At 33.8% G+C, this 20,979-nt stretch overlaps 1 protein-coding gene across 3 annotated transcripts; it reads right to left on the bottom strand.

Annotated features, from left to right (window-relative positions):
• Nucleotides 1-11,848: 11,848 nt before the first annotated feature.
• Nucleotides 11,849-20,979, bottom strand: LOC127711302 (uncharacterized). Of its 3 annotated transcripts, XM_052217296.1 has the most exons (3): nt 20,870-20,979; nt 16,636-16,728; nt 11,849-13,828 (listed from the first exon to the last, which is right to left on the bottom strand). In XM_052217296.1, the coding sequence occupies exon 3, from the start codon at nt 13,813-13,815 to the stop codon at nt 11,872-11,874; it is 1,944 nt and encodes a 647-aa protein (XP_052073256.1). In that variant the 5' UTR covers nt 13,816-13,828; nt 16,636-16,728; nt 20,870-20,979; the 3' UTR covers nt 11,849-11,871. The 3 variants fall into 3 exon arrangements, with proteins under 3 accessions (XP_052073256.1, XP_052073253.1, XP_052073255.1); XM_052217293.1 differs by lacking the exon at nt 16,636-16,728; XM_052217295.1 differs by lacking the exon at nt 16,636-16,728 and having other exon boundaries at nt 20,892-20,979.

The raw sequence follows: 20,979 nt of genomic DNA, 5'->3' as shown, positions 1-20,979 counted from the left end.
ATGTTTACCCACGAATAAACGAGTTTGCAATGTATGTAAATCGGGTGAGGTAGAAGATGTAAATCACTTTTTACTGAATTGTGAAAAATATTTTAAATACAGAATAAACTTTAAAACTATTATATTAAATATACTTCCTACAAGTCATAGTGAGAATCAGGTAAATATGAAATGTTGCATTAATAGCAATTCCTTAAAAGTCCTGAAAGTGACTAGTTCTTATATATGTAAATGTCTGGATTATAGAAATTAGATTTTATCTTCTTAATTATAACATATTATTTCATTATGCTGTATTCGTTGTAATAACATACTGAAATGTGGGCCTTTGTCAATTATTGTAATTATGTTTGTGCCAAAAAATATATAATTACGTAATTACTTTTGTATATACGTAATTATTTTGTATATACGTAAATCGAATTATGTATATACGTTAACAAGTATTTTTGACCTTGATTCCGCGCCATAATATGAATCAATGTTGCCCGTGTTATGCAGTAATCTCAGCTCAGACCAGGAGTCCATGCCAAGACATGTAAACCAATTTTCTCAGTAAAGTGGCCCGTAGAGGCGGATTTAGGGCCGGGGACAGGAGGACCATGCCCTTAATTATAAAGCTACATGAATGGTTACTGCATAGACTTTTTACAAGTCCCAATCGTAACGTTACCGTGCCCCCTTTTTTAAATCATGGATCCGCATCTGGTGAGCATTGTGCTGCAAGCTGGGACCATTAGATCACGAAATATAGTTAGCCAGGTACAAGGTTGTTTGGCAGTGCTGCACTATTTTTGACGTGGATATGAGGAAATCTGTGAACCAGTGTACAGCCTGATAGTGCAGTGTATTAAAGTGCAAGATTTCTGTGGTAATGTCGGGGCCTTCTATAGCAGACTATACGGTATGGGTTTTCTCGTTGTTGAAGGTCGTACGGTTGTCTATAATTTCTTACATCCACTTCATTTGACCTTTGGTGGATAGTGTTGTCTCATGGCAATTATACAACATCTACTTATCTTTATACAAATGCTTCCATTGGTTATCAACTTGAGAATGCATTTTATCATTACATGTATTTGTTTAATTTCATATTTTTAATTACGCATTTATCTTTAAATTGTAATTGTATATAGTTGATATCGATCCCAAAATGAATTCGACCTTTTACCTATGTCAGATTTTGGCAATTGAAAAAAAAACGTGGTTTATTCTTTAGTAACTGTTGTAATATGGCTCTGAACTAACTCTCACGATAATTGCGAGTAAGTTGGTCATATTTGTGTTTTGTCTTTTTTAATGCTTTTGCTTAAATTGTACTTTGTACCCCTCTGATTAGGTTAGTCTTTTCCGATTGGCTTTAACAGCTGATATTGATCTTGAAATGACACGGTGACTCGTGCAACGGACAATATTACACAGCATATAATCCAAACATCCCCCGTCACTGACAATATTACACTGTACATAATCCAAACATCCCCCGTCACTGACAATATTACACAGCATATAATCCAAACACCCCACGTCACTGACAATATTACACAGCATATAATCCAAACATCCCACGTCACTGACAATATTACACAGCATATAATCCAAACATCCCACGTCACAGACAATATTACACTGCATATAATCCAAACATCCCCCGTCACTGACAATATTACACTGCACATAATCCAAACATCCCCCGTCACTGACAATATTACACTCCATATAATCCAAACATCCCACGTCACTGACAAAATTACACTCCATATAATCCAAACATCCCCCGTCACTGACAATATTACACAGCATATAATCCAAACACCCCCCGTCACTGACAATATTACACTGCATATAATCCAAACATCCCCCGTCACTGACAATATTACACAGCATATAATCCAAACATCCCCCGTCACTGACAATATTACACTGCATATAATCCAAACATCCCCCGTCACTGACAATATTACACTGCATATAATCCAAACATCCCCCGTCCCTGACAATATTACACTGCATATAATCCAAACATCCCCCGTCCCTGACAATATTACACTACATATAATCCAAACATCCCTCGTCACTGACAATATTACACTGCATATAATCCAAACATCCCCCGTCCTTGACAATATTACACTGCATATAATCCAAACATCCCCCGTCCCTGACAATATTACACTGCATATAATCCAAACATCCCCATCGTCACTGACAATATTACACTGCATATAATCCAAACACCCCCCGTCCCTGACAATATTACACTGCATATAATCCAAACATCCCACGTCCCTGACAATATTACACTGCATATAATCCAAACATCCCCCGTCACAGACAATATCACACAGCATATAATCCAAACACCCCCCGTCACTGACAATATTACACAGAATATAATCCAAACACCCCCCCGTCACTGACAATATTACACTGCATATAATCCAAACAGGTTAAAGTTTTTGGTCAAGGTAGTTTTTGATGAAGTTAAAGTCCAATCAACTTGAAACTTAGTACACATGTTCCCTATGATATGATCTTTCTAATTTTAATGCCAAATTAGAATTTTGACCCCAATTTCACGGTCCATTGAACATAGAAAATGATAGTGCGATTGGGGCATCCGTGTACTATGGACACATTCTTGTTTTTTTTAAATGTAAGAAATATCAATAAAGGGCAATAACTCTAATAACATGTCGACTGAAGATTTCGACCATACGACTTATTTGTAGATATTGTCTTGCTGATCATTTGTGCTATAATTTTAAGTTTCTTTCTATCTATTACAGTTTTCAAGATAATAGGCAAAAACGCAAAAAATTGGTAAAAATCGCCATTAAAGGGCAATATCTCTAATAGACCTTTTCAACAACTCACGACACCGACTATTGACACCTACAGTTTACAGGAGAAATAGTGGGGTCGTATCAAAGATAAAAATCATTCAGGTAGATCATCCATGTAACATAAACGTAGTACTACATATTCGATATAAATTGTATTATTTAAAAACAAAAGAACGGGTATTGTGCAAATAGCTATTCTGGATTGTCTGTGTTTTCCCCTTTTTCATATTATAGCTATCATATGTGAAAAAAATATTTATAAACCATTTCTCTTTCAATTCTATAAATCTTTCAAAAAAAATCGGCAATCTTTTCACATCCGAATCTATTGCTTCTTCGGTAATATGATTATTGATATCTAGTTGTACGAGTTTTCCATGGAAGACTGCTTCGCTTGCCAACAGCCGTTAACTCGTTTTTGGAATGTTATTTTATGACTCTACAATTTATCCTCCCCAAAGTAACAAAGTTACGGATAGGACATTGCAACGGGACTATCTGTCTGTCCGTAACGCGTCCAAAACACACTTGTGGACATTGTAGAGGTTGCGTCTCAACAGATCTCCACTATACTTGTTGTACATATTGAATATAATTGACCGTTATAAGTTCCCGAATGAATCAGACCTTGACCCTTTGTTTTTGATACATTTTCTCCGTCCCCCGGCATAATCATCACGGGAAACACGTCTAGTATTTTGTAAGAAGCTAGAACTGTTTACCCTGTCGGAGCACTTGCGTTGATCCCAGTTTTACGGAGTCAGTGTTTTCTCATATAACGTTGGTCTTCTATGAGAAAATTGCCCTTTTCTTTTGTCCCCCGATTATTTTTCTTTATTTTCCCTTTTGCTGAACTTTTGTCTTCTATAAGAAAATTGCCCTTTTCTCTTGTCCCCCGATTATTTTTCTTTGTTTTCCCTTTTGTTGATCTACGCTTCGGTTTTCTTCTCTTATTTTGTTTTACTATGCGTCCCAATGGTCTTTTTTTATTTCACCTCTGACCAAACATAGAGAGAGGTTTTGGATCCGTTTATATATTAAGTAAAACTCCCGCTGCATAAATTTTGCCCCTTTTCAAACCCTGGACTATGTTGGTCGATAGTATATTCTTTTCTCGTTAGAATTTTTAGTTTATAACTCTTTGTTTTGTCGGAGCCGTTCAGATCTCGCTACTTGGTACTGAATTCGGAGATCACGCGGTAACTCTAAATGTCAGTTTTATGTGTTGCATTGTGAGATTTTAAGCTTTATTCGTGTGGTGTCCATTGTCCGTGCCTGCCTTTTCTCATTATTGTCAAAGTATGTTTTGTGTTATTTGAATTGAAAAAATATAACCAAAATATGAAATAGGACATTCGCCTTATCTAAATGTTCTGTACAAATTGTCACTGATTACACATTTAAGTTAAACATATAGCATGAGTGAATTAAAAAAAACCTACTAAGTATAAAGTACATTGTGAAGGCATTCAAGGCAAAAAATAACGGACTTTGTATAGACATGTGCCGCCCTTGCCAATAGACATACAATAATTGTCTGTTTACATATTTACAACTTTTTTTTCATTTGGCTACTTTAAAGTAGCTAGATTCTCATCTTCTAAAAATATAGAATAGAATATTAAAGATTTCCTTTTTATTCATTCATGAGGGTCTGGATTGGGGTCCCTCAATTCTGTATTCTCTTTTTTTTAAACATTTTTCTCTATTCTTCTTTTATTTTTCCCATTTTTCTCTATTACTGTCTATTCTTTATTATAAATTAGCACCCCAGTATTCTCTATTCTTTATTTTTTTAGCCTATTTTTCTCTCTTTTTTTTGGCCCATGATTCTGTAGTATTGGTCTATTTATGTCTATTCTGTAAACCACATCCAGACCCTTATTCATACTCAATTTAAAATAAAATTAAAGAATTTGGCAGGCGGAGTCATCGGACAGATTTTTAAAACTAGATACCCCAATGATGATTGTGGCCAAGACTGGTTAAATTTGGCCCAGTGGTTTAAGAGGAGAGATTGTTGTAAAAGTTAACGGACGACAACGACGATGGACGACGACGGCCGACAAGTGTTGAGAAAAGCTCACTTGGCCTTCCGGCCAGGTGAGCTAAATATAAGTCAAAATTACTGAAAATATCTGCTACAGAGAAAATGAGTCCCATACCCAAAATACAAGTGTGTTTACAGTCCAAGAATGATACTTACCTTAAGTATACAGTAAAGAATGTCCCCGTGTTCACTACAGCCCAACATACATATTGAATTATCCATCTTGTGAATATATATATATAGATTTATATTCAGAGTGCCTGTTATCCAATCCCTTCCGTATAAGAATGAGAGACAGTTGGTTAAAATTGTTGCATTTGAAAAAAAAACAAATTAGGTTTCACACTGCCAATTCAACCAATCACATTGAGAATATAATGTAAAAGCAGCCCTACTCTAAAAAAATATAGTGCTTTTGATGTTGTTGTTTTAACGTTACCTAAACTAACGAATTCATTTACACGAATGCTGAGTGAGCAATTTATTATGACGAAATTGAGCCCGCTTGTGTCTGAATGTGAATTCATATTAAAGTGTAGTTTGCTAGCTAACAACATGCTAAAGTTAAAACTAAACAAGAACGTACCATTTTTCTGCACCAGATGCGCATTTTGACAATCAATTAATGTCTCTTCAGTGATGCTCGAAACAAAAATATATGAAAGTTTAATAAAGATTTACGCCAAAAAAAGAAGAGTGCTATTTTCAGTAGTAGGTATTTACGTTATATATTACTAAAAGACTCTAAACATTGGTTGAAAATTGGCATGTAGAAATTTGGTGCAAGCATTATTCACTGATACACATGCTCGTCTTGAAGCTATTTAGAGAGCTGTGAAATACTCAAAAAAGTCGATTGCATTCATACCTACAAATTCTACCAAAACAGATCGTAGATAAACAATGGAGACGCTTTAACAATGACTTTAATATACTAGCATGAAAGCTGAAACGGACAACACCTAGTCTAGGTTCTCCCTATGTTATGTGGAAATATAATTTCACAGGCAGGAATTTAATAGAAGTTTTATTTTACATTATAAAATTGAGAATGGAAATGGGGAATGTGTCAAAGAGACAACAACCCGACCATAGAACAGACAACAGCAGGAGGTCACCAACAGGTCTTCAATACAGCGAGAAATTCCCGCACCCGGAGGCGTCCTTCAGCTGGCCCCTAAACAAATATATATACTAGTTCAGTGATAATGAACGCCATACTAAACTCCAAATTGTACACAAGAAACTAAAATTAAAAATAATACAAGACTGACAAAGGCTAGAGGCTCCTGACTTGGGACAGGCGCAAAATTGCGGCGGGGTTAAACATGTTTATGAGATCTCAACCATCCCCCTATACCTCTAGCCAATGTAGAAAAGTAAACGCATAACAATACGCACATTAAAATTCAGTTCAAGAGAAGTCCGAGTCTGATGACAGAAGATGTAACCAAAGAAAATAAACAAAATGACAATAATACATAAATAACAACAGATTACTAGCAGTTAACTGACATGCCAGCTCCAGACTTCAATTAAACTGATTGAAAGATTATGTCTTCATCATATGAATATCAGGCACAATCCTTCCCGTTAGGGGTTTAGTATCATACCATCATAACATATATGAGAAGAACCTAACCCGTGTCATGCCAACAACTGGTTTTTAAATAAATGTGTTTAGTGCCGATGCAAAGACCCTATAAGTGAATCAATATTAACGCCAAAATATGCAATCTTTAATGACCTGACAACAGTATCGTAACTATATCCCTTCTTAATAAGTCTATTTAAAGGTTTTGTTAGCTTCAGAGGTGAATACTGACATTTTTGTGCTTTATAAAGAATATTTCCATAAAAAATTGGATGTGAAATACCTGAACGTATAAGAAGTCTGCATGTTGAGCTATATTTACGAATGATGTCCTTATACCGATGATAAAATTTAGTAAGTGTTTTGACTAGTTTGTGATATCGAAAATCCTGGTGTAATAATTTTTCAGTAATACATAAATTTCTCTCGTTAAAATCTAAAACATTGTTACATACACGAGCGAATCGTACAAGTTGAGATATATAAACACCGTAAGATGGTGACAAGGGAACGTCACCATCTAAAAATGGATAATTAACGATAGGAAATGAAAAATCATCTCTTTTATCATATATTTTAGTATTAAGCTTTCCGTTAATGATATAGATATCAAGATCGAGGAAAGGGCAGTGGTCATTGTTAGTATTAGCTTTATTTAAAGTAAGTTCAACAGGATAAATTTCTTTAGTATACATACTGAAGTCGTCATTATTGAGAGCCAAAATATCATCCAAATATCTAAAAGTATTATTAAATTTGTGTATCAGATGTTGTTTCGATGGGTCTTTGCTGATTTTTGTCATAAATTGTAACTCATAGCAATACAAAAAAAGGTCCGCAATAAGTGGTGCACAGTTAGTCCCCATTGGAATTCCGATAACCTGACGATATACGGAATTAACCTTTTTCCAAATTTGATTAAAATACCGATTTTGTGTCCATGCTTTGCATACAAGGATCGGTCCAGACCCGAGGATATATCTAAGACTTGACATATTGTGTAAACACCTAACTATTGATGAAGACTTTATGTCGATCGACTTCTATAGTCTTGGATACATTATTTTTTTTTAAGTTGTTATTGGCTTTGAACTAACTTTCAGTAGCTGTGAGTACTCTCAGTTCTTAAGTGTCTTGACTTTTTGTTTGCTGTTTTTTGTGTGAGGTTTGTGTCGATCAAGTCTTTTCCAACTAATGTTTGAGTTTGTTCTTATTTTGTGCTGTAACACCACTGTCACAGGTGGGGGCAACATGTTCAACCTCGCCTCGTTCTTATCTCAAGTCAGGGGGGAAAAAGGCGCCTGTAATTCAGTGGTGTCTGCTGGGTATCATACTTGTATTTGTAATTCGTTTATTGTTTTGTACATAAAACATGCCGCTAGGTTTCTGTCATTTGTACAGCTTGCCATGCGGTATGTGATTTTCGCGTTGTTTTAGGCCGTACGGTGACCCATAGTTGCTTTAAAAATCTACATTATTTGGTCTCTACTGGAAAGTTGTCTGATTGGCAATCATACCCCAATTTCTCTTTTTATATTCTAATAGTAATAGCCAGAATAACGACTGATATGGACAGCAAAACAATTATTTAAACTTTGAACGAACACAACCATGGCGTAAACCAGCAGAAAATAGAATCACAACAACTCAGAGTCAGAGTTCGAAAAGCATCTGGTGATATTTTGTTTTTTCCAAATATGATACAATATTGCTTAAACAACATACTATTCAAATTCTAATTATCATAGGTATGGGCTTTGCTCATTGTTGAAGGCTGTACGGTGACCTATAGTTGTCTCATTGGCAATAATACCACATCTTCTTATTTTTAAATTCATTTCAATAAATTTAGAAAAAAAAAAAATGGAGCAACATAGTACAATTCTTCAATTGTCTTCCTTGTATCTTACTTTTAATCTATGGATAAATATTTTGAACAAAAATTTGTTTTTCAGGAATGGAAGAAAACCACCTATGTACAAATGACTTAAAACATGCTTCCTTGGCTATATACCGAGAACGAAGAAAAGATTATCCTACTTTACCAAAAAATAAAGCAGATATTCATGAAGCGGTGAGGGAAATGAAAATGGAAACAAACAAATTTGAGAATTTTCTATTGATAAATGATGTTGAAAGTGGAATTTTCATTTTTTCCTGTACAGCTAATCTTGATGTCTTTCTTATAATGTGCAAGATGTATTTGTGGATGGTACTTTTAAATGCTGTCCTAGGTATTTTTTCAAATGTACACACTACATGGATGTAAAAATGGAAACTATGTGCCACTAGTATATGCACTGCTTCCTGGAAAAGTGAGGAATGCTACACAAACATGTGGAACTTTATATTACAACTTTGTGAACAGAGAAATCTTGTACTCAAACCACAGTCTATTCATATAGACTTTGGACAAGCTATGCATAATGTGATTTTGCGGATGTTGCCGGCGGCATCGAAGATCGATTGTTGTAGATTTCACCTTGGACAAAATTGGTGGGGAATTAAGCAAAGTATAAGGAAAAGACAGGCGAAATTGGTAAATGGTTGTCGTCATTTTTTGGGTTACCATATCTACCGCCGGATCAGATTGAAGACTGCTTCGTAGATGACATTATGAATGAATTGCCGTCAGATAGCAGATGCATAAAGTTTGTTGACTATGTTTTGGAAACATATATAAGCCCCGAATCTAGATATCCACCGTCATTTTGGGCTGCTACACCAACTGAAAATTTCAAGAGATAAAATTGAGAATGGAAATGGGGAATATGTCAAAGAGACAACAACCCGACCAAAGAGCAGACAACAGCCGAAGGCCATCAATGGGTCTTCAATGCAGCGAGAAAATCCCGCACCCGGAGGTGGTCCTCAGCTGGCCCCTAAATAAAATTGTGTGCTAGTTCAGTGAAAATGGACGTCACACTAAACTCCAACAATGGACCGGAATCATTCCATGCACATTTAAATGAGCAGTTTTATTCAAAACATCCAAATATTTTTATTTATGTGGACGTTGTTAAGAAGATTAAAGCTACAACGTACATCAAAATGAGATCTATGGACACACCGGCTGCAGTTCGACGATGGGAGAAAGAAAAAACTGACTATCTTTTGGAGAAATATGGTATGCACGTAAGAGGGGAAATTTCCAGACACGAATACATCAGGACCGTCGCTTATAAGTCGTGCGCCAGAACAGACTTATAACTGTATTATAGTGTATAGTGCTTAGAACTGTCTCAATATTTTACTCCAGTTTATAGTGCTTTCTTTTATGTTTTAGTATTAGGTTAATATATAACAGAACTGTGTTTTAACAAGGTTTTAACCATGATTTAAAGCAGAAATGTACTGGTTTTAACATTACTTGTACGGTTTTATCAAGGTTTTAACATTACTTGTATGTATTTATGATGACTTAAACTGTCTTTATTATTAAGACTTTTTTTTTATCTGTAATTACCTGTAATATTGGCGCAAATGAAATATGGTTTGTGGCGCAAATGAAATGCCAATTGGCGCAAAAGCAAAGCACCGATTTCCTTTTATTCTTATCCAGGTAAATTTGACATTGCTGATGAAGATGAATTTAGAAAACATGTCGAACACAAATAATTCAGCTTGTTCTATTTACCACCACTGATTCAGTACAAGACTTTGTGGCAGGTTGATTCCGACACTACTACTCACCCTGTAGTCAGTACTTGCAGCATCGAGTATATATATTTTTTAATTATAAGTCGAAACATTTTGTTCAATTTCCCAAACGAAATTGACCGTTTTTTTAATACAGCTTTCAATGCACTGAACTGGCTTTGGCTTTTCATTTTATTTTTAACTTTTTTCTGCAAAATGAGAAAGACGCGTTCAATGCATACATGCAAGAAGTGGCAACAAGGCAACAGATGTAAAAATTTGTTTATACACGCTTCAACTCAACAGCATTGTTTGTGGCAGTTGGTTCCGACACTACTACTCACCCTGTAGTCAGTACTTGCAGCAATGAGTATACATTTTTTAAAATTATTAGTCGAAACATTTTGTTAAATTTCCCAAATGAATGCACTGACTGGCTTTGGCTTTTCGTTTTATTTTTTTAACTTTTTTCTGCAAAATGAGACAGACGCTTTCAATGCATACATGCAAGAAGTGGTAACAAGGCAACAGATGTACAAATTTGTTTATACACGCTTCAACTCAACAGCATCAAGCTGCAGAGCAAAAGTAAATTATTTCCTTTATAGATTATAGAAGCAAAGAATAGCTGACGAAATTTTTTACTAGTACACTAAGTGTTGTACAATTTTGAAAAACGGCTAACAGGAATATAGCAACAGGAATTGCCGGCCTTTGGGGCGAGTGTAAAAAATGCTTACACGCTTCAACAACATTATAAAGTTGCAGACCAAATATAGCGAAAGCCATTCATAGAAGTCAGAACTATTTGAGAAAAAGTTCTTCCCAAGGTCTTTTGGGTGAATGGACGGTCGGAGTCGAGTGATTACTATACCAGCTTTCGGCGTTTGCGACGCAGTTAAACAGTTGAAATAATTTTGAAAAGATTGGAGAATTTTACTATTTTGCAACTTCAAGGGTCACATAATATTATTGACACAGGGTGCTAGTGTCCCAACACGATATATACGGGGTAAGTGAATTCCATTATTAGGTCACTAGCACATAGTGTAACAAATTTATCTTCCCAACAATCTTAACATGGGTAATTTAGACGTAGTTGTAAACCTTGATATCACAATTTTAACACATCATCAAACAGAGCATTCAATTATTTGTAGTGAGAAGATCCGTCTCAAAGACATATTTTGTCTAAAAGCATGAACAAATCATTATTATGTATGCTTACAATGCACGTTAAATTGAAAACAACACAGTTCTTTAATGGAATTCTACTACTAACCGTGTCTTCAAAATAAATCACGTCCAATTATCGTGTATTTAAAATAAAACACACCTACAAAGAAGCAAGATAAAAGCGATGCTCGAGCACCATGTGGAACTTTCTGATCCCGTATATATATATATATATTGTATTAGAATACTGTGCAACGAATTTTTCTTACCGACCATCTTAATATGGGGAATTTAGGCGTACTTGTAAAAAGATAATAAATATTTTTCAGTTGATGTTATAGTGATCAATATTATTGAGTTTTAAAACAATATTTCGTGTCTGGTGGACTATTACATGGATGAAGTATTCAATATTCATACCGCTCCTTTCGTGTTCTAAATAAATAATAATAATAATAATAATAAAATATTATAATAAAATATTATAATCATATTAATAAATAATTATAAAAATAATTTAAAAATAAGCAATAACACAATCTATATATTCTCAGAGATTTTTTATTTTATTTTATGCATAAACAATATAGTTTAAGTCGATCACGAACGTCGTGTATACAACTTGATTGGTTTCCGTATTTATTTATTCTGCTAATATCACCTAATAGTTTCATATCAGATTTGCCGTTATATTGAACGGTTGCTTCAAATTTACCCTTATTGGGTAACGTATCTAAAGCTACTAGGTACCGTCGGTCTTCTGAGGAGGTGTATACAAACGTTCTTAAAGACCATTCTTCTACAGCTTTGTCACGTACAAAGTTTGATTTCACAAGTGAAGCGCGGTTAGTATTGTTTAATGTCAATTTGGCACAACGGTGAAAATCGCGTTCAAGTATGTGGTTTATTTTACTGACAATATATAAAGAAACCTCCTTCACGACAGGGTCTTTTATATCTATGGGTTTTGATGTATAACAAGGACAATAATGTTCGGGAATTCCTGCCTGATTGCAGCTGCGGCTTTCCGGAATTTCACGAAAGAGACTTATTCCTCTTGGCATACTTTTACGCATATCAACTGGTTTTTGGACCTGAAAATTTTTATTTAAAATATCCATTAGCGTTTCGTGTACGTCAAATGGTGTTGTGAGTCTTTCGGTATTTTTCATAAAATTGGCATGTAAATGCGGAAAGCGGTCGCGTAATTGTTTTGGTATATACATCGCTAAAGTTGGCATCATACTAGTCACACGACCGATTCCAGTGTTTTGAATTTCGCTATACCTCGGCCCATGATCTGCGTAAAAAACGATAACCCCATTATCGAGTTTTTTATTTTCTTTCATCCATTTGAACAACTCCATTGTGTCTCTATCGCCATGCTCATAGAAATTAAGAAAATCGTGTCCAATCTCATTCAAAAAAGAAACTGCGATCTTTTTCTTGTTCCCATAGGATTCGATAAATCTTTTATAATAGTCTATAACTAGTTGATGTTTCGGTGTGTTCCCAAAACATAAAAATGAAACATCTTTTAATCTGAAGTTGTGATGTTCTAAAAATAGCAACAATCTTTTTACATTACGTATTGATTGCGTCCGGACTTTTTCTGCTGCCAAGAAAAACGGTCGAAAATAATGATGAGCAGGAGGAACAGTGAAGCCATTAAATGTGGCAATACTAGGCCAGTCTTCGCAGTGCATGTCAACATAACCTTTAGCGGAGAAATTCTTCCACACAAAAGGCATTGTATCTATGTTAACCCCCGGCAACTCGCTACCTCCTGTAGTCCCAGTATACAGGGCAACTAAATTCGGGTAAGAATTGTCACCTACTTTTGTGTAGCCATTTAAAATGTACGCACCAAGATTGTCCCTGAGATAGTTCATAGTTAGTGGCATCTTGCGTTCAGCAAGTAAATGCGATAAAGAATCTAATCCGAACATGTAAATACTTAATTCGTCCTGGTTTTCGGTTCCTAAATGTTTCTGTTGTAAAACTGATTTAGAATCTATATGAAAATGAAGATTGTCATAAACTAATTTATCGTCCTGTTTACATTGTACATATATAATATCATGAGGTATGTAAACCGGTTCCTTGAAAGCCGTCTCTTCAGTAAACGTTACATTGAAGTCTCCTAAACGAACTACTTTTTGGTAGACACACTTCAAATTATCATATCCCGACGCTTTAACTGCAGAATTATTGAATTGTAACATCCCATCTGAATCTATTAACATGAGAGCATCCCATGGTTCACACTTGACTGGATCCGGTTTCCAGAAGAAGTTAGCAATGGATGAATCGTAAAAGTCAAATTGCGGAAGAACACATGGACTCATTATATCTTTGTTAATAAATACATGAAAAACTGGCCAGTTGTAATAAACTGTTACAAATAGGAAAAATGGCACAAAAAAGATCATAAAAAATAATATACTACATTTTCGGTTCATATGACAGGAACAAAATACATGTATGGTGCTTGCACACGAAGGCGTCATCTTCTGAGCATATCTGAAATTGAAAGAGTATTTATTTAATTTTACAATACAATTAAAACCCATTGACCGTGTCTTACGCGGTATCAATCTTTTACGTTGTGAAGGAATTTCAGAAAACATCTTCATACTGCATTTAAGGGCATACGATACAGTTTTGATCCCACGGTGATTTATTTACGAAAATTTGCATACAAGCTATTTTTCACCTAATCAATTAAAATATGTAATAAAAAATATACCTTCATGTGCTACTTTAAGAGATAAATGTGGTCGAAATTTTAGACATTTATTCAAAATTTCGATTTTTTAAAAATTTCTATCCTTTGGATATAACGTCACAGTATCCAAATTGCACCGAGTACCCAAATTGCACCTATTCAACAAAAATAGCTGCGGAAATCTTACAAGTTTTCTTTGAGGCTAAACAATTTGTATTTTCATGATTTGACATTATACACGTCTTTCAACATATGTAAATATATTTAAATATACACAGAACGTTCACAGTATATATCAACAGATGAAGCGTTCACTGGAAAAAGTAAAATCTACGGAATCGTAGCCATGCGACGTTCACAAAAAGTCATCTTTTAAAAATGAGCAAATACAATATGTTACAAGCATCCATTTCTTAAAAAATGAATAGTAAGCATGGACTAATGTCAAATTGTTCTAAATATTTGAAGAAATAATACAAAACATCTGTTATTCGATTTTTAAGGATGTGAATTTAAGCATGGATGCAATTTGGGTACTCCTCATTACAGAATAATGGATCGTTTGGAGGTTCAAACCCATTTTTTTCTATGATTCAATATGGATTCAAAATTGGTGTAACTATATAGTAAATAAGGATACGTCTACAAAATAAACACAGAATGAAAACTTTTGTCTGGATCATAAATAAACGTAGGTGAAAAAACTGTCAAAATAGGTGCAATTTGGGTACCCTCACGTTACCTAACTTTTTGTTTCAAAAGATAAACACAAGCGGATTTTTGTAAAAACATTTGGAAAATCTTCTTTACATTTCAAGTATGCTCTAAATTTGTATAACAGTTCTTTGGAAATAATTAATTTTTATAAAAGTTTCATGATTTTAGAAAAAAACGGAATTTTTTGCTGTATATTTATCTAATTTAAAAAAATTTCATCGGTGACTTTTTCATAAAAATTGGTACAAATAATCTTCATACGTAATCAACCTAATGTCATTTTAAAACAGAGGGGTCCATGAACTCGTTTTCAAGTTAAATCAGTCTGAATGATAAAAATCAGTCGAAAAATGCATTTTTTTCTCGATATGTCAGAGTTTAACGTCGCGAAAATATACAATATATTTTCCGACAATGTACATATATTGTTTTTATTCTGAAATTTACACCCAACACTTGAAATTTTAGTTGTTAAAATCTAAATCATTGTCTCTAATTTTTCAAAGAAATCGACAGTTTAAACGCGGACCGCGAAGAGGACCCCAAAATGAACTGGTGCGCAAAAAGAAATATCCACATTACCGCTTGCTCAACATGGAAGAGGGGTAACAAGGAGACTTTATTTGTACAAATAAAGCAAAAATTTATTTGTGTACCTGTTATTTGTACAATAGTTGGCTGATTGCAGGATAAAATAAAATTTTACGTTAGCAACGTCATTACCTCCCCTGTAACTGTATCGTATGCCCTTAATGATCCCAAATCTGTCATTATGACGTCATATCGTTATTTGTTCGAATTAAAAGTTACAGGCACTTGTCTCTGAAAAAATACCTATATACTTTAAAATAATCAAATTATGTATGTAATGACTACTACTAATGTATTTTTTTCAGAAACAAGTACCTGTGTTTAAAGTCATAGAATACATGTTATGATTATTATTCAAGTAGTTCAAGTTTGTTATTATTCTTTAGTTTGTTTGGAAACTTTTGTTGTCAACTCTAACAACGGATGTATATATATATATGTCTCTAGGTTGGTTTGCCGACAAGCGCCACATATGTCCCTAGCGTGACCAAAGTGTTTGCAGTAGGGAGTCGCCATATTGAATTTTTAACAGTTGGAATCAACAAATGTTCGATCAGTCCAATATAATCGAGAATAAATGATAACACCTACCTGAGTCCTACCTCAAAAGATATAACAAGTGGTCTTCAGTACGGAAGGTTAACCTTTGTATGACGTCATGTTTTTTCCCGTGACGTTTATATAAAAGCGCCAAAATTATTCTTGAAGTTTTGCGATATTATTTTATACATTTTTTGACGCAAGCTCTATTGTATTATTTCTTTTAGTAATGCATTAGTCTAGAATAGGAATGAGCCTCCTCGTGGGTATGTTTTTGATTATGTTATTACTTGGCCGTTTTTATAGTGATTATTTGATTACCAGACCAAATATTTCATGATTATTTGATAATCTAGGACTGTATTTTTGATTATTTGATTATCTTGTTTAAAAAAATAATTAATGATTATGTGATTATATTGGCAAAAAAATTGTGATTATGTGATTACTTGGACACCCCCATGAGGGGCCTCAGGAATAACAGAACTGTAGTTAAAGAGTTTCTGCCGTCAAATGGAGATCTAAAGTTCGCATATCTCCATTTTACTGGTTCAGCTACGTTACTCGTTGCAAATAGAACTGTTAAATTCCCAATTGACGTCGGCAATTCTTCAACTACAGTATTGATATTTCTTGTCTCATTGGCAATCATACCACATCTTCTTATTTTCCTATTAAAGGTAGGAATGGGAGACTCACCCTTCGATATTGTAAGAAAATTATTAATAGCAAAATCATACTTAAATATACCTACTTTTGATAATATACTTCCAGCTATCAATGATACATTTACTTTATCTTTTTAAAAATTTCAAGCAAACACCATTTACTTTAACCGCAGAAGAAACTTGAAAAGAAAATGACAAGTTCATTGAGATTAATTTAATACATAATAAGATCTATGACAGGCAAAATTCCAAATATTTACCAATCCCATAAATGCAACCCCTTTCAAAAAAAATATTGAATGGTAACTCAGAAATCCCTTTTTTAAGTCGCCTTTTCGTTTTATAGCAACAACAAAACATACAAAAATAAATTTTGAATGTCTCGGATGCCTTTATAAATTCGTATTTAATAATGACTTTAATGTTGCACAAATAAGATATTATAAAGAATTACATTTATCTGTTAAAATATGTTTTTGATAAAAAAAAATTAAAAAAACCCAATAAAATCAATCATACCACATAATAACAAAGGAAAGGAGTCTCGATAAATGTCTCGGATGCCTTTATAAATTCGTATTTAATAATGACTTTAATGTTGCACAAATAAGATATTATAAAGAATTACATTTATCTGTTAAAATATGTTTTTGATAAAAAAAAATTAAAAAAAAAACAATAAAATCAATCATACCACATAATAACAAAGGAAAGGAGTCTCGATAAAACGAATTAAGGTGTAAAGTTATAAATCCCAATTTAAGAAAAACAAAACTATTATAATAAATAATATAGCTTTCAGTGAAACCTCATGACAGTTACATATATCGTAGCGATCTAAGTTCCATGTCCCTATACAATAACTTGACATTCAAAAGAAATGTGACAAATGGACCCCTAATTCCTAAACGGCTGGGACCATAACACCCAAAAACAATCCCAACCTTCCTTTTGTGGTATTGACTGAACCTTTTGGTTAAATTTCATAGAGATCCATACACATAAACTAAAGTTATTTTCCGGAAACTAAATGTTTTCGGACGACGACGACGACGTGATAGCATTATACGACCCCAAACATTTTTGCGGTCGTATAAAAATGTCAATTTAACAGATTATTTTCTGGTTTTAATGGTTGTGTCATTATTCGCAATGAAAGCCTACATTTCCGTGTATAGACAATTTAAAGGCCATTAAAGTAATTTTGCAGTTTTAGTGAATATTATCGTTTAGGGATATATGAAGGATTTTACAATCGATCTATACATAACACGTGATACATGCAAGCGGATAATCAACGTAAATGGAGCTCTTTGTGATAGAAACTGAAAATTAACAAAAATAGCATATTATTCTTTTATTATATTTTCATTGATAAATCGTTTTATTCAAATTTCCTCTGTTATACAATATCCCTGAACAGCCCAGAAAAGCAAACTCGGGGCATATTAGGATATTGATATGATATTGGGACAAGCCTTTCGGATCTGTTTTTGCATGATTAACGAATTGTGTAGTTCTTTTACTGTATATAAGAACCTTTTTGGAGATTTCAGACTTAATTCAGACTGAGAAGGGCAGCTCTTTCCTCCAAAATTGCGAATTCTCATTTAACGATAAAGGCCGACCTACAAAACATGAAAGTTAGTCTGAAAGTAGAAATCACAACCAAAAAAGCAAACCTCTGAAAGAAAAGAAAATAACAGAAGCCAAAATTTGACATCGACCGTATATTTACGCGTCTTGCCACAGACACACACGGTAAGGGTTATTATCAAATGAATATGTCCTGCTCTCACACCGGATTTTAACGTGCTTGCTCACAAGGCATGTGCATAGGGACTTGGTTAGCGGACATAAAACATTTTTTTAAATGCTGGCTTATCTGTTAAATAGTATGAACATTAGTAAAAGAGTATATACGTCAATGGTCTGTACCATGATGATAACAAAAGAAATATTCCGAATGTGTTACCAAATGAACAGACAATCATTCTTTCCTTGCAGGGGCGGATCAAGGATTTTCGAAAGAGGGGGCGTTATTTCAGTTTGCCGAAAACGGTATATTTAAATAAAAATATTTGGACGATTTAATGCTAAAAAATTACATATTTTCCAAGGAAAGAGGGAGGGCGTACCCCTTCACTCCCCCATGCATGTAAAGGCATCTGCGGCATCGTTTTGGATTTTAATAAGTAATCTTTATTGCAATAATACACCAATGATAAGGGTCAAGCAATACCATAGAAACAGTTTTAAAATCATTGCTTTAAAGTTTAAAACTTTCCATCAAGTGTTAAAATGTCACAGATTGATCAAAACTTTTACCTATTTTCTGCGTAAATAACGAGATCTAATTCAGTTAGATTTAACTAGTAGCATTAATTCAGTACTTAATTGCATTTGTGTTAATATAAGCGACGAAGCAAAAGATTTATCCCCAAAAAATACAATATATAGCAACAGAAAAAAAGTTTCTAAAGTTTGACGAACTTTTTCCTTATTTACCCAAACCCGACTGATAATTCATCATTGGTCGACTGCAGCTCTATTAATGTACGTAAACAAGTAATGTTTCTACTTCGTAAAACCTTTTTTGTTAAACTGAAACCCTTAGTGATCCCCTCTTTTCATATTAGGTGTACATTGAATTTTGATGATTTAAGAGGGTCTGGATTTAAAGAATCATAAGAGAAAAATTGGCCAATACTGCAGAAAAAATTAACCAAATAAATAAAGAATAGAGAAAAATAGACCCCAAAAATAAAGAATAGAGAAAAATGGTGCCCTAAAATGTTAAGAATTATAGAGAATAATGGGCAAAAATATAAAGAATAGAGAAAATGATATAATGAGCCCCCATCCAGACTCTCCGATATTTTATATAGTTATTCAAAACAGCAGATTTAAACTTTTAATGTGATGTTAACAGTGAAAATAACATAGCTATCAACTGATGTGTGACTTGGACGATATATGTTACCCTATAGAAATTGGAGCATGTCAATATCGTGTCGCTATAGTTTGCATCTTATCGTCTCTTTGTATCTTGAAATAAAGTGACAGAGGCCGGCAGATATTTTTATATTGTTATTGGACCGAGTGGTCTTTAAAAAGTGTTCAAATGCTTTATATAAACTAATTTTTACTTATGTTCTGCTTTTGTCTTTTGTACTCACTCCTCAAAAACAACCAAAAAGAAATGAAGAAGAAAACGAAGAAAAAAAAAAGAAGACTGCGTACAAAAATAATAATCATAATTGTCAAATATAAGCACACCATGAAAAAGGGGGAGGGTTGAATACTCAAAATCTACACCAACCCCCGTCACATGCTTATGCGCCTATATCCCAAATCAGGTACCACGTAACTGGACTTGTAGTTGGTTGTCTTTTGTTATATATCTTAATGATTTTGTTCTTTAGGAACCTTGTTGTTGATGGTGGATATTTGATCATCTCTTTTCGATTTACTCATTAATTGTCTGGACTCAGGTCATTTGAAGCTGGACAAATTGAATAGTGTAGAAACCGATATGTTGATTTTTTATCGTCGGACCAAAAGGGGTCCAGGGGTTTGAAGTCCATACTCATCACATTTTTCTCATAGACACGAAATATCGACGCAAATAGGCTGTAATCCCCCCTTCTGCAAGTTGGAACCCCATGAACCATCCCTCTAAAATAATTAAGGTCCGGATCTGAGAGTGGCTTGATGGTTATAGATATCGTTTTTTTTTTTTATCTCGTTTGGGTTAATGTTGCTGATGTTTCTTTTTTTCATTCATAATACCTCATATGCTAGCTATATTTATATCAAACCAGTTGACTTATTCAGCGATGTTTGAAATTCACTTAGCAACATGGACATAATCGATTGTATATTTCATACTATAGCGGGATTTATTTCATTACCTTATGAATGTCCATCAACATCAGCAGCCGATAAAATGAATTAGAAAGTGCATATGAACGTAGTTACTTGATATGCAATATAAAGAATTAAAATCCAATTATATTGATAATTAAAATGAAATATTGATTAAAATTTGAAATCATGTGTATTTTCATTTTCTTTATGACAATCACTAGTTTCCTTAACTTAGAAATGTAACAGTAAATAAGACTGGTTACATTCAGTCAAGCGCGTGCATTGAAAAGTTTTGGTAAATTTTATTATAGGTTATTTGAAAGGTTCGCAGTTATTAAATCAATATGATATTTTAATCATTGTCAGACATTCACCATTCAATCTGATTCTTAGTAAAAACACATAACTAAAATTATGATGTTTCAAAAGCAAATGTTTGACTTGACGTACCTTTGAATTAACGTTTCCTCACATTTAGTGTTTATATCCGTGATTACCTGTGGTTGAAGCTTTTTGTGTATTGTAACTTGACACTTTTAGAAACAGATCGTCTCCGTCTC

Source organism: Mytilus californianus, unplaced genomic scaffold (genome assembly GCF_021869535.1).
Source record: "Mytilus californianus isolate M0D057914Y unplaced genomic scaffold, xbMytCali1.0.p SCAF_8, whole genome shotgun sequence".
Classification (NCBI taxonomy): Eukaryota; Metazoa; Mollusca; class Bivalvia; order Mytilida; family Mytilidae; genus Mytilus; species Mytilus californianus.
The sequence above is the reverse complement of the archived record's forward strand: the minus strand, read 5'-3'. Positions and strand labels throughout refer to the sequence as shown.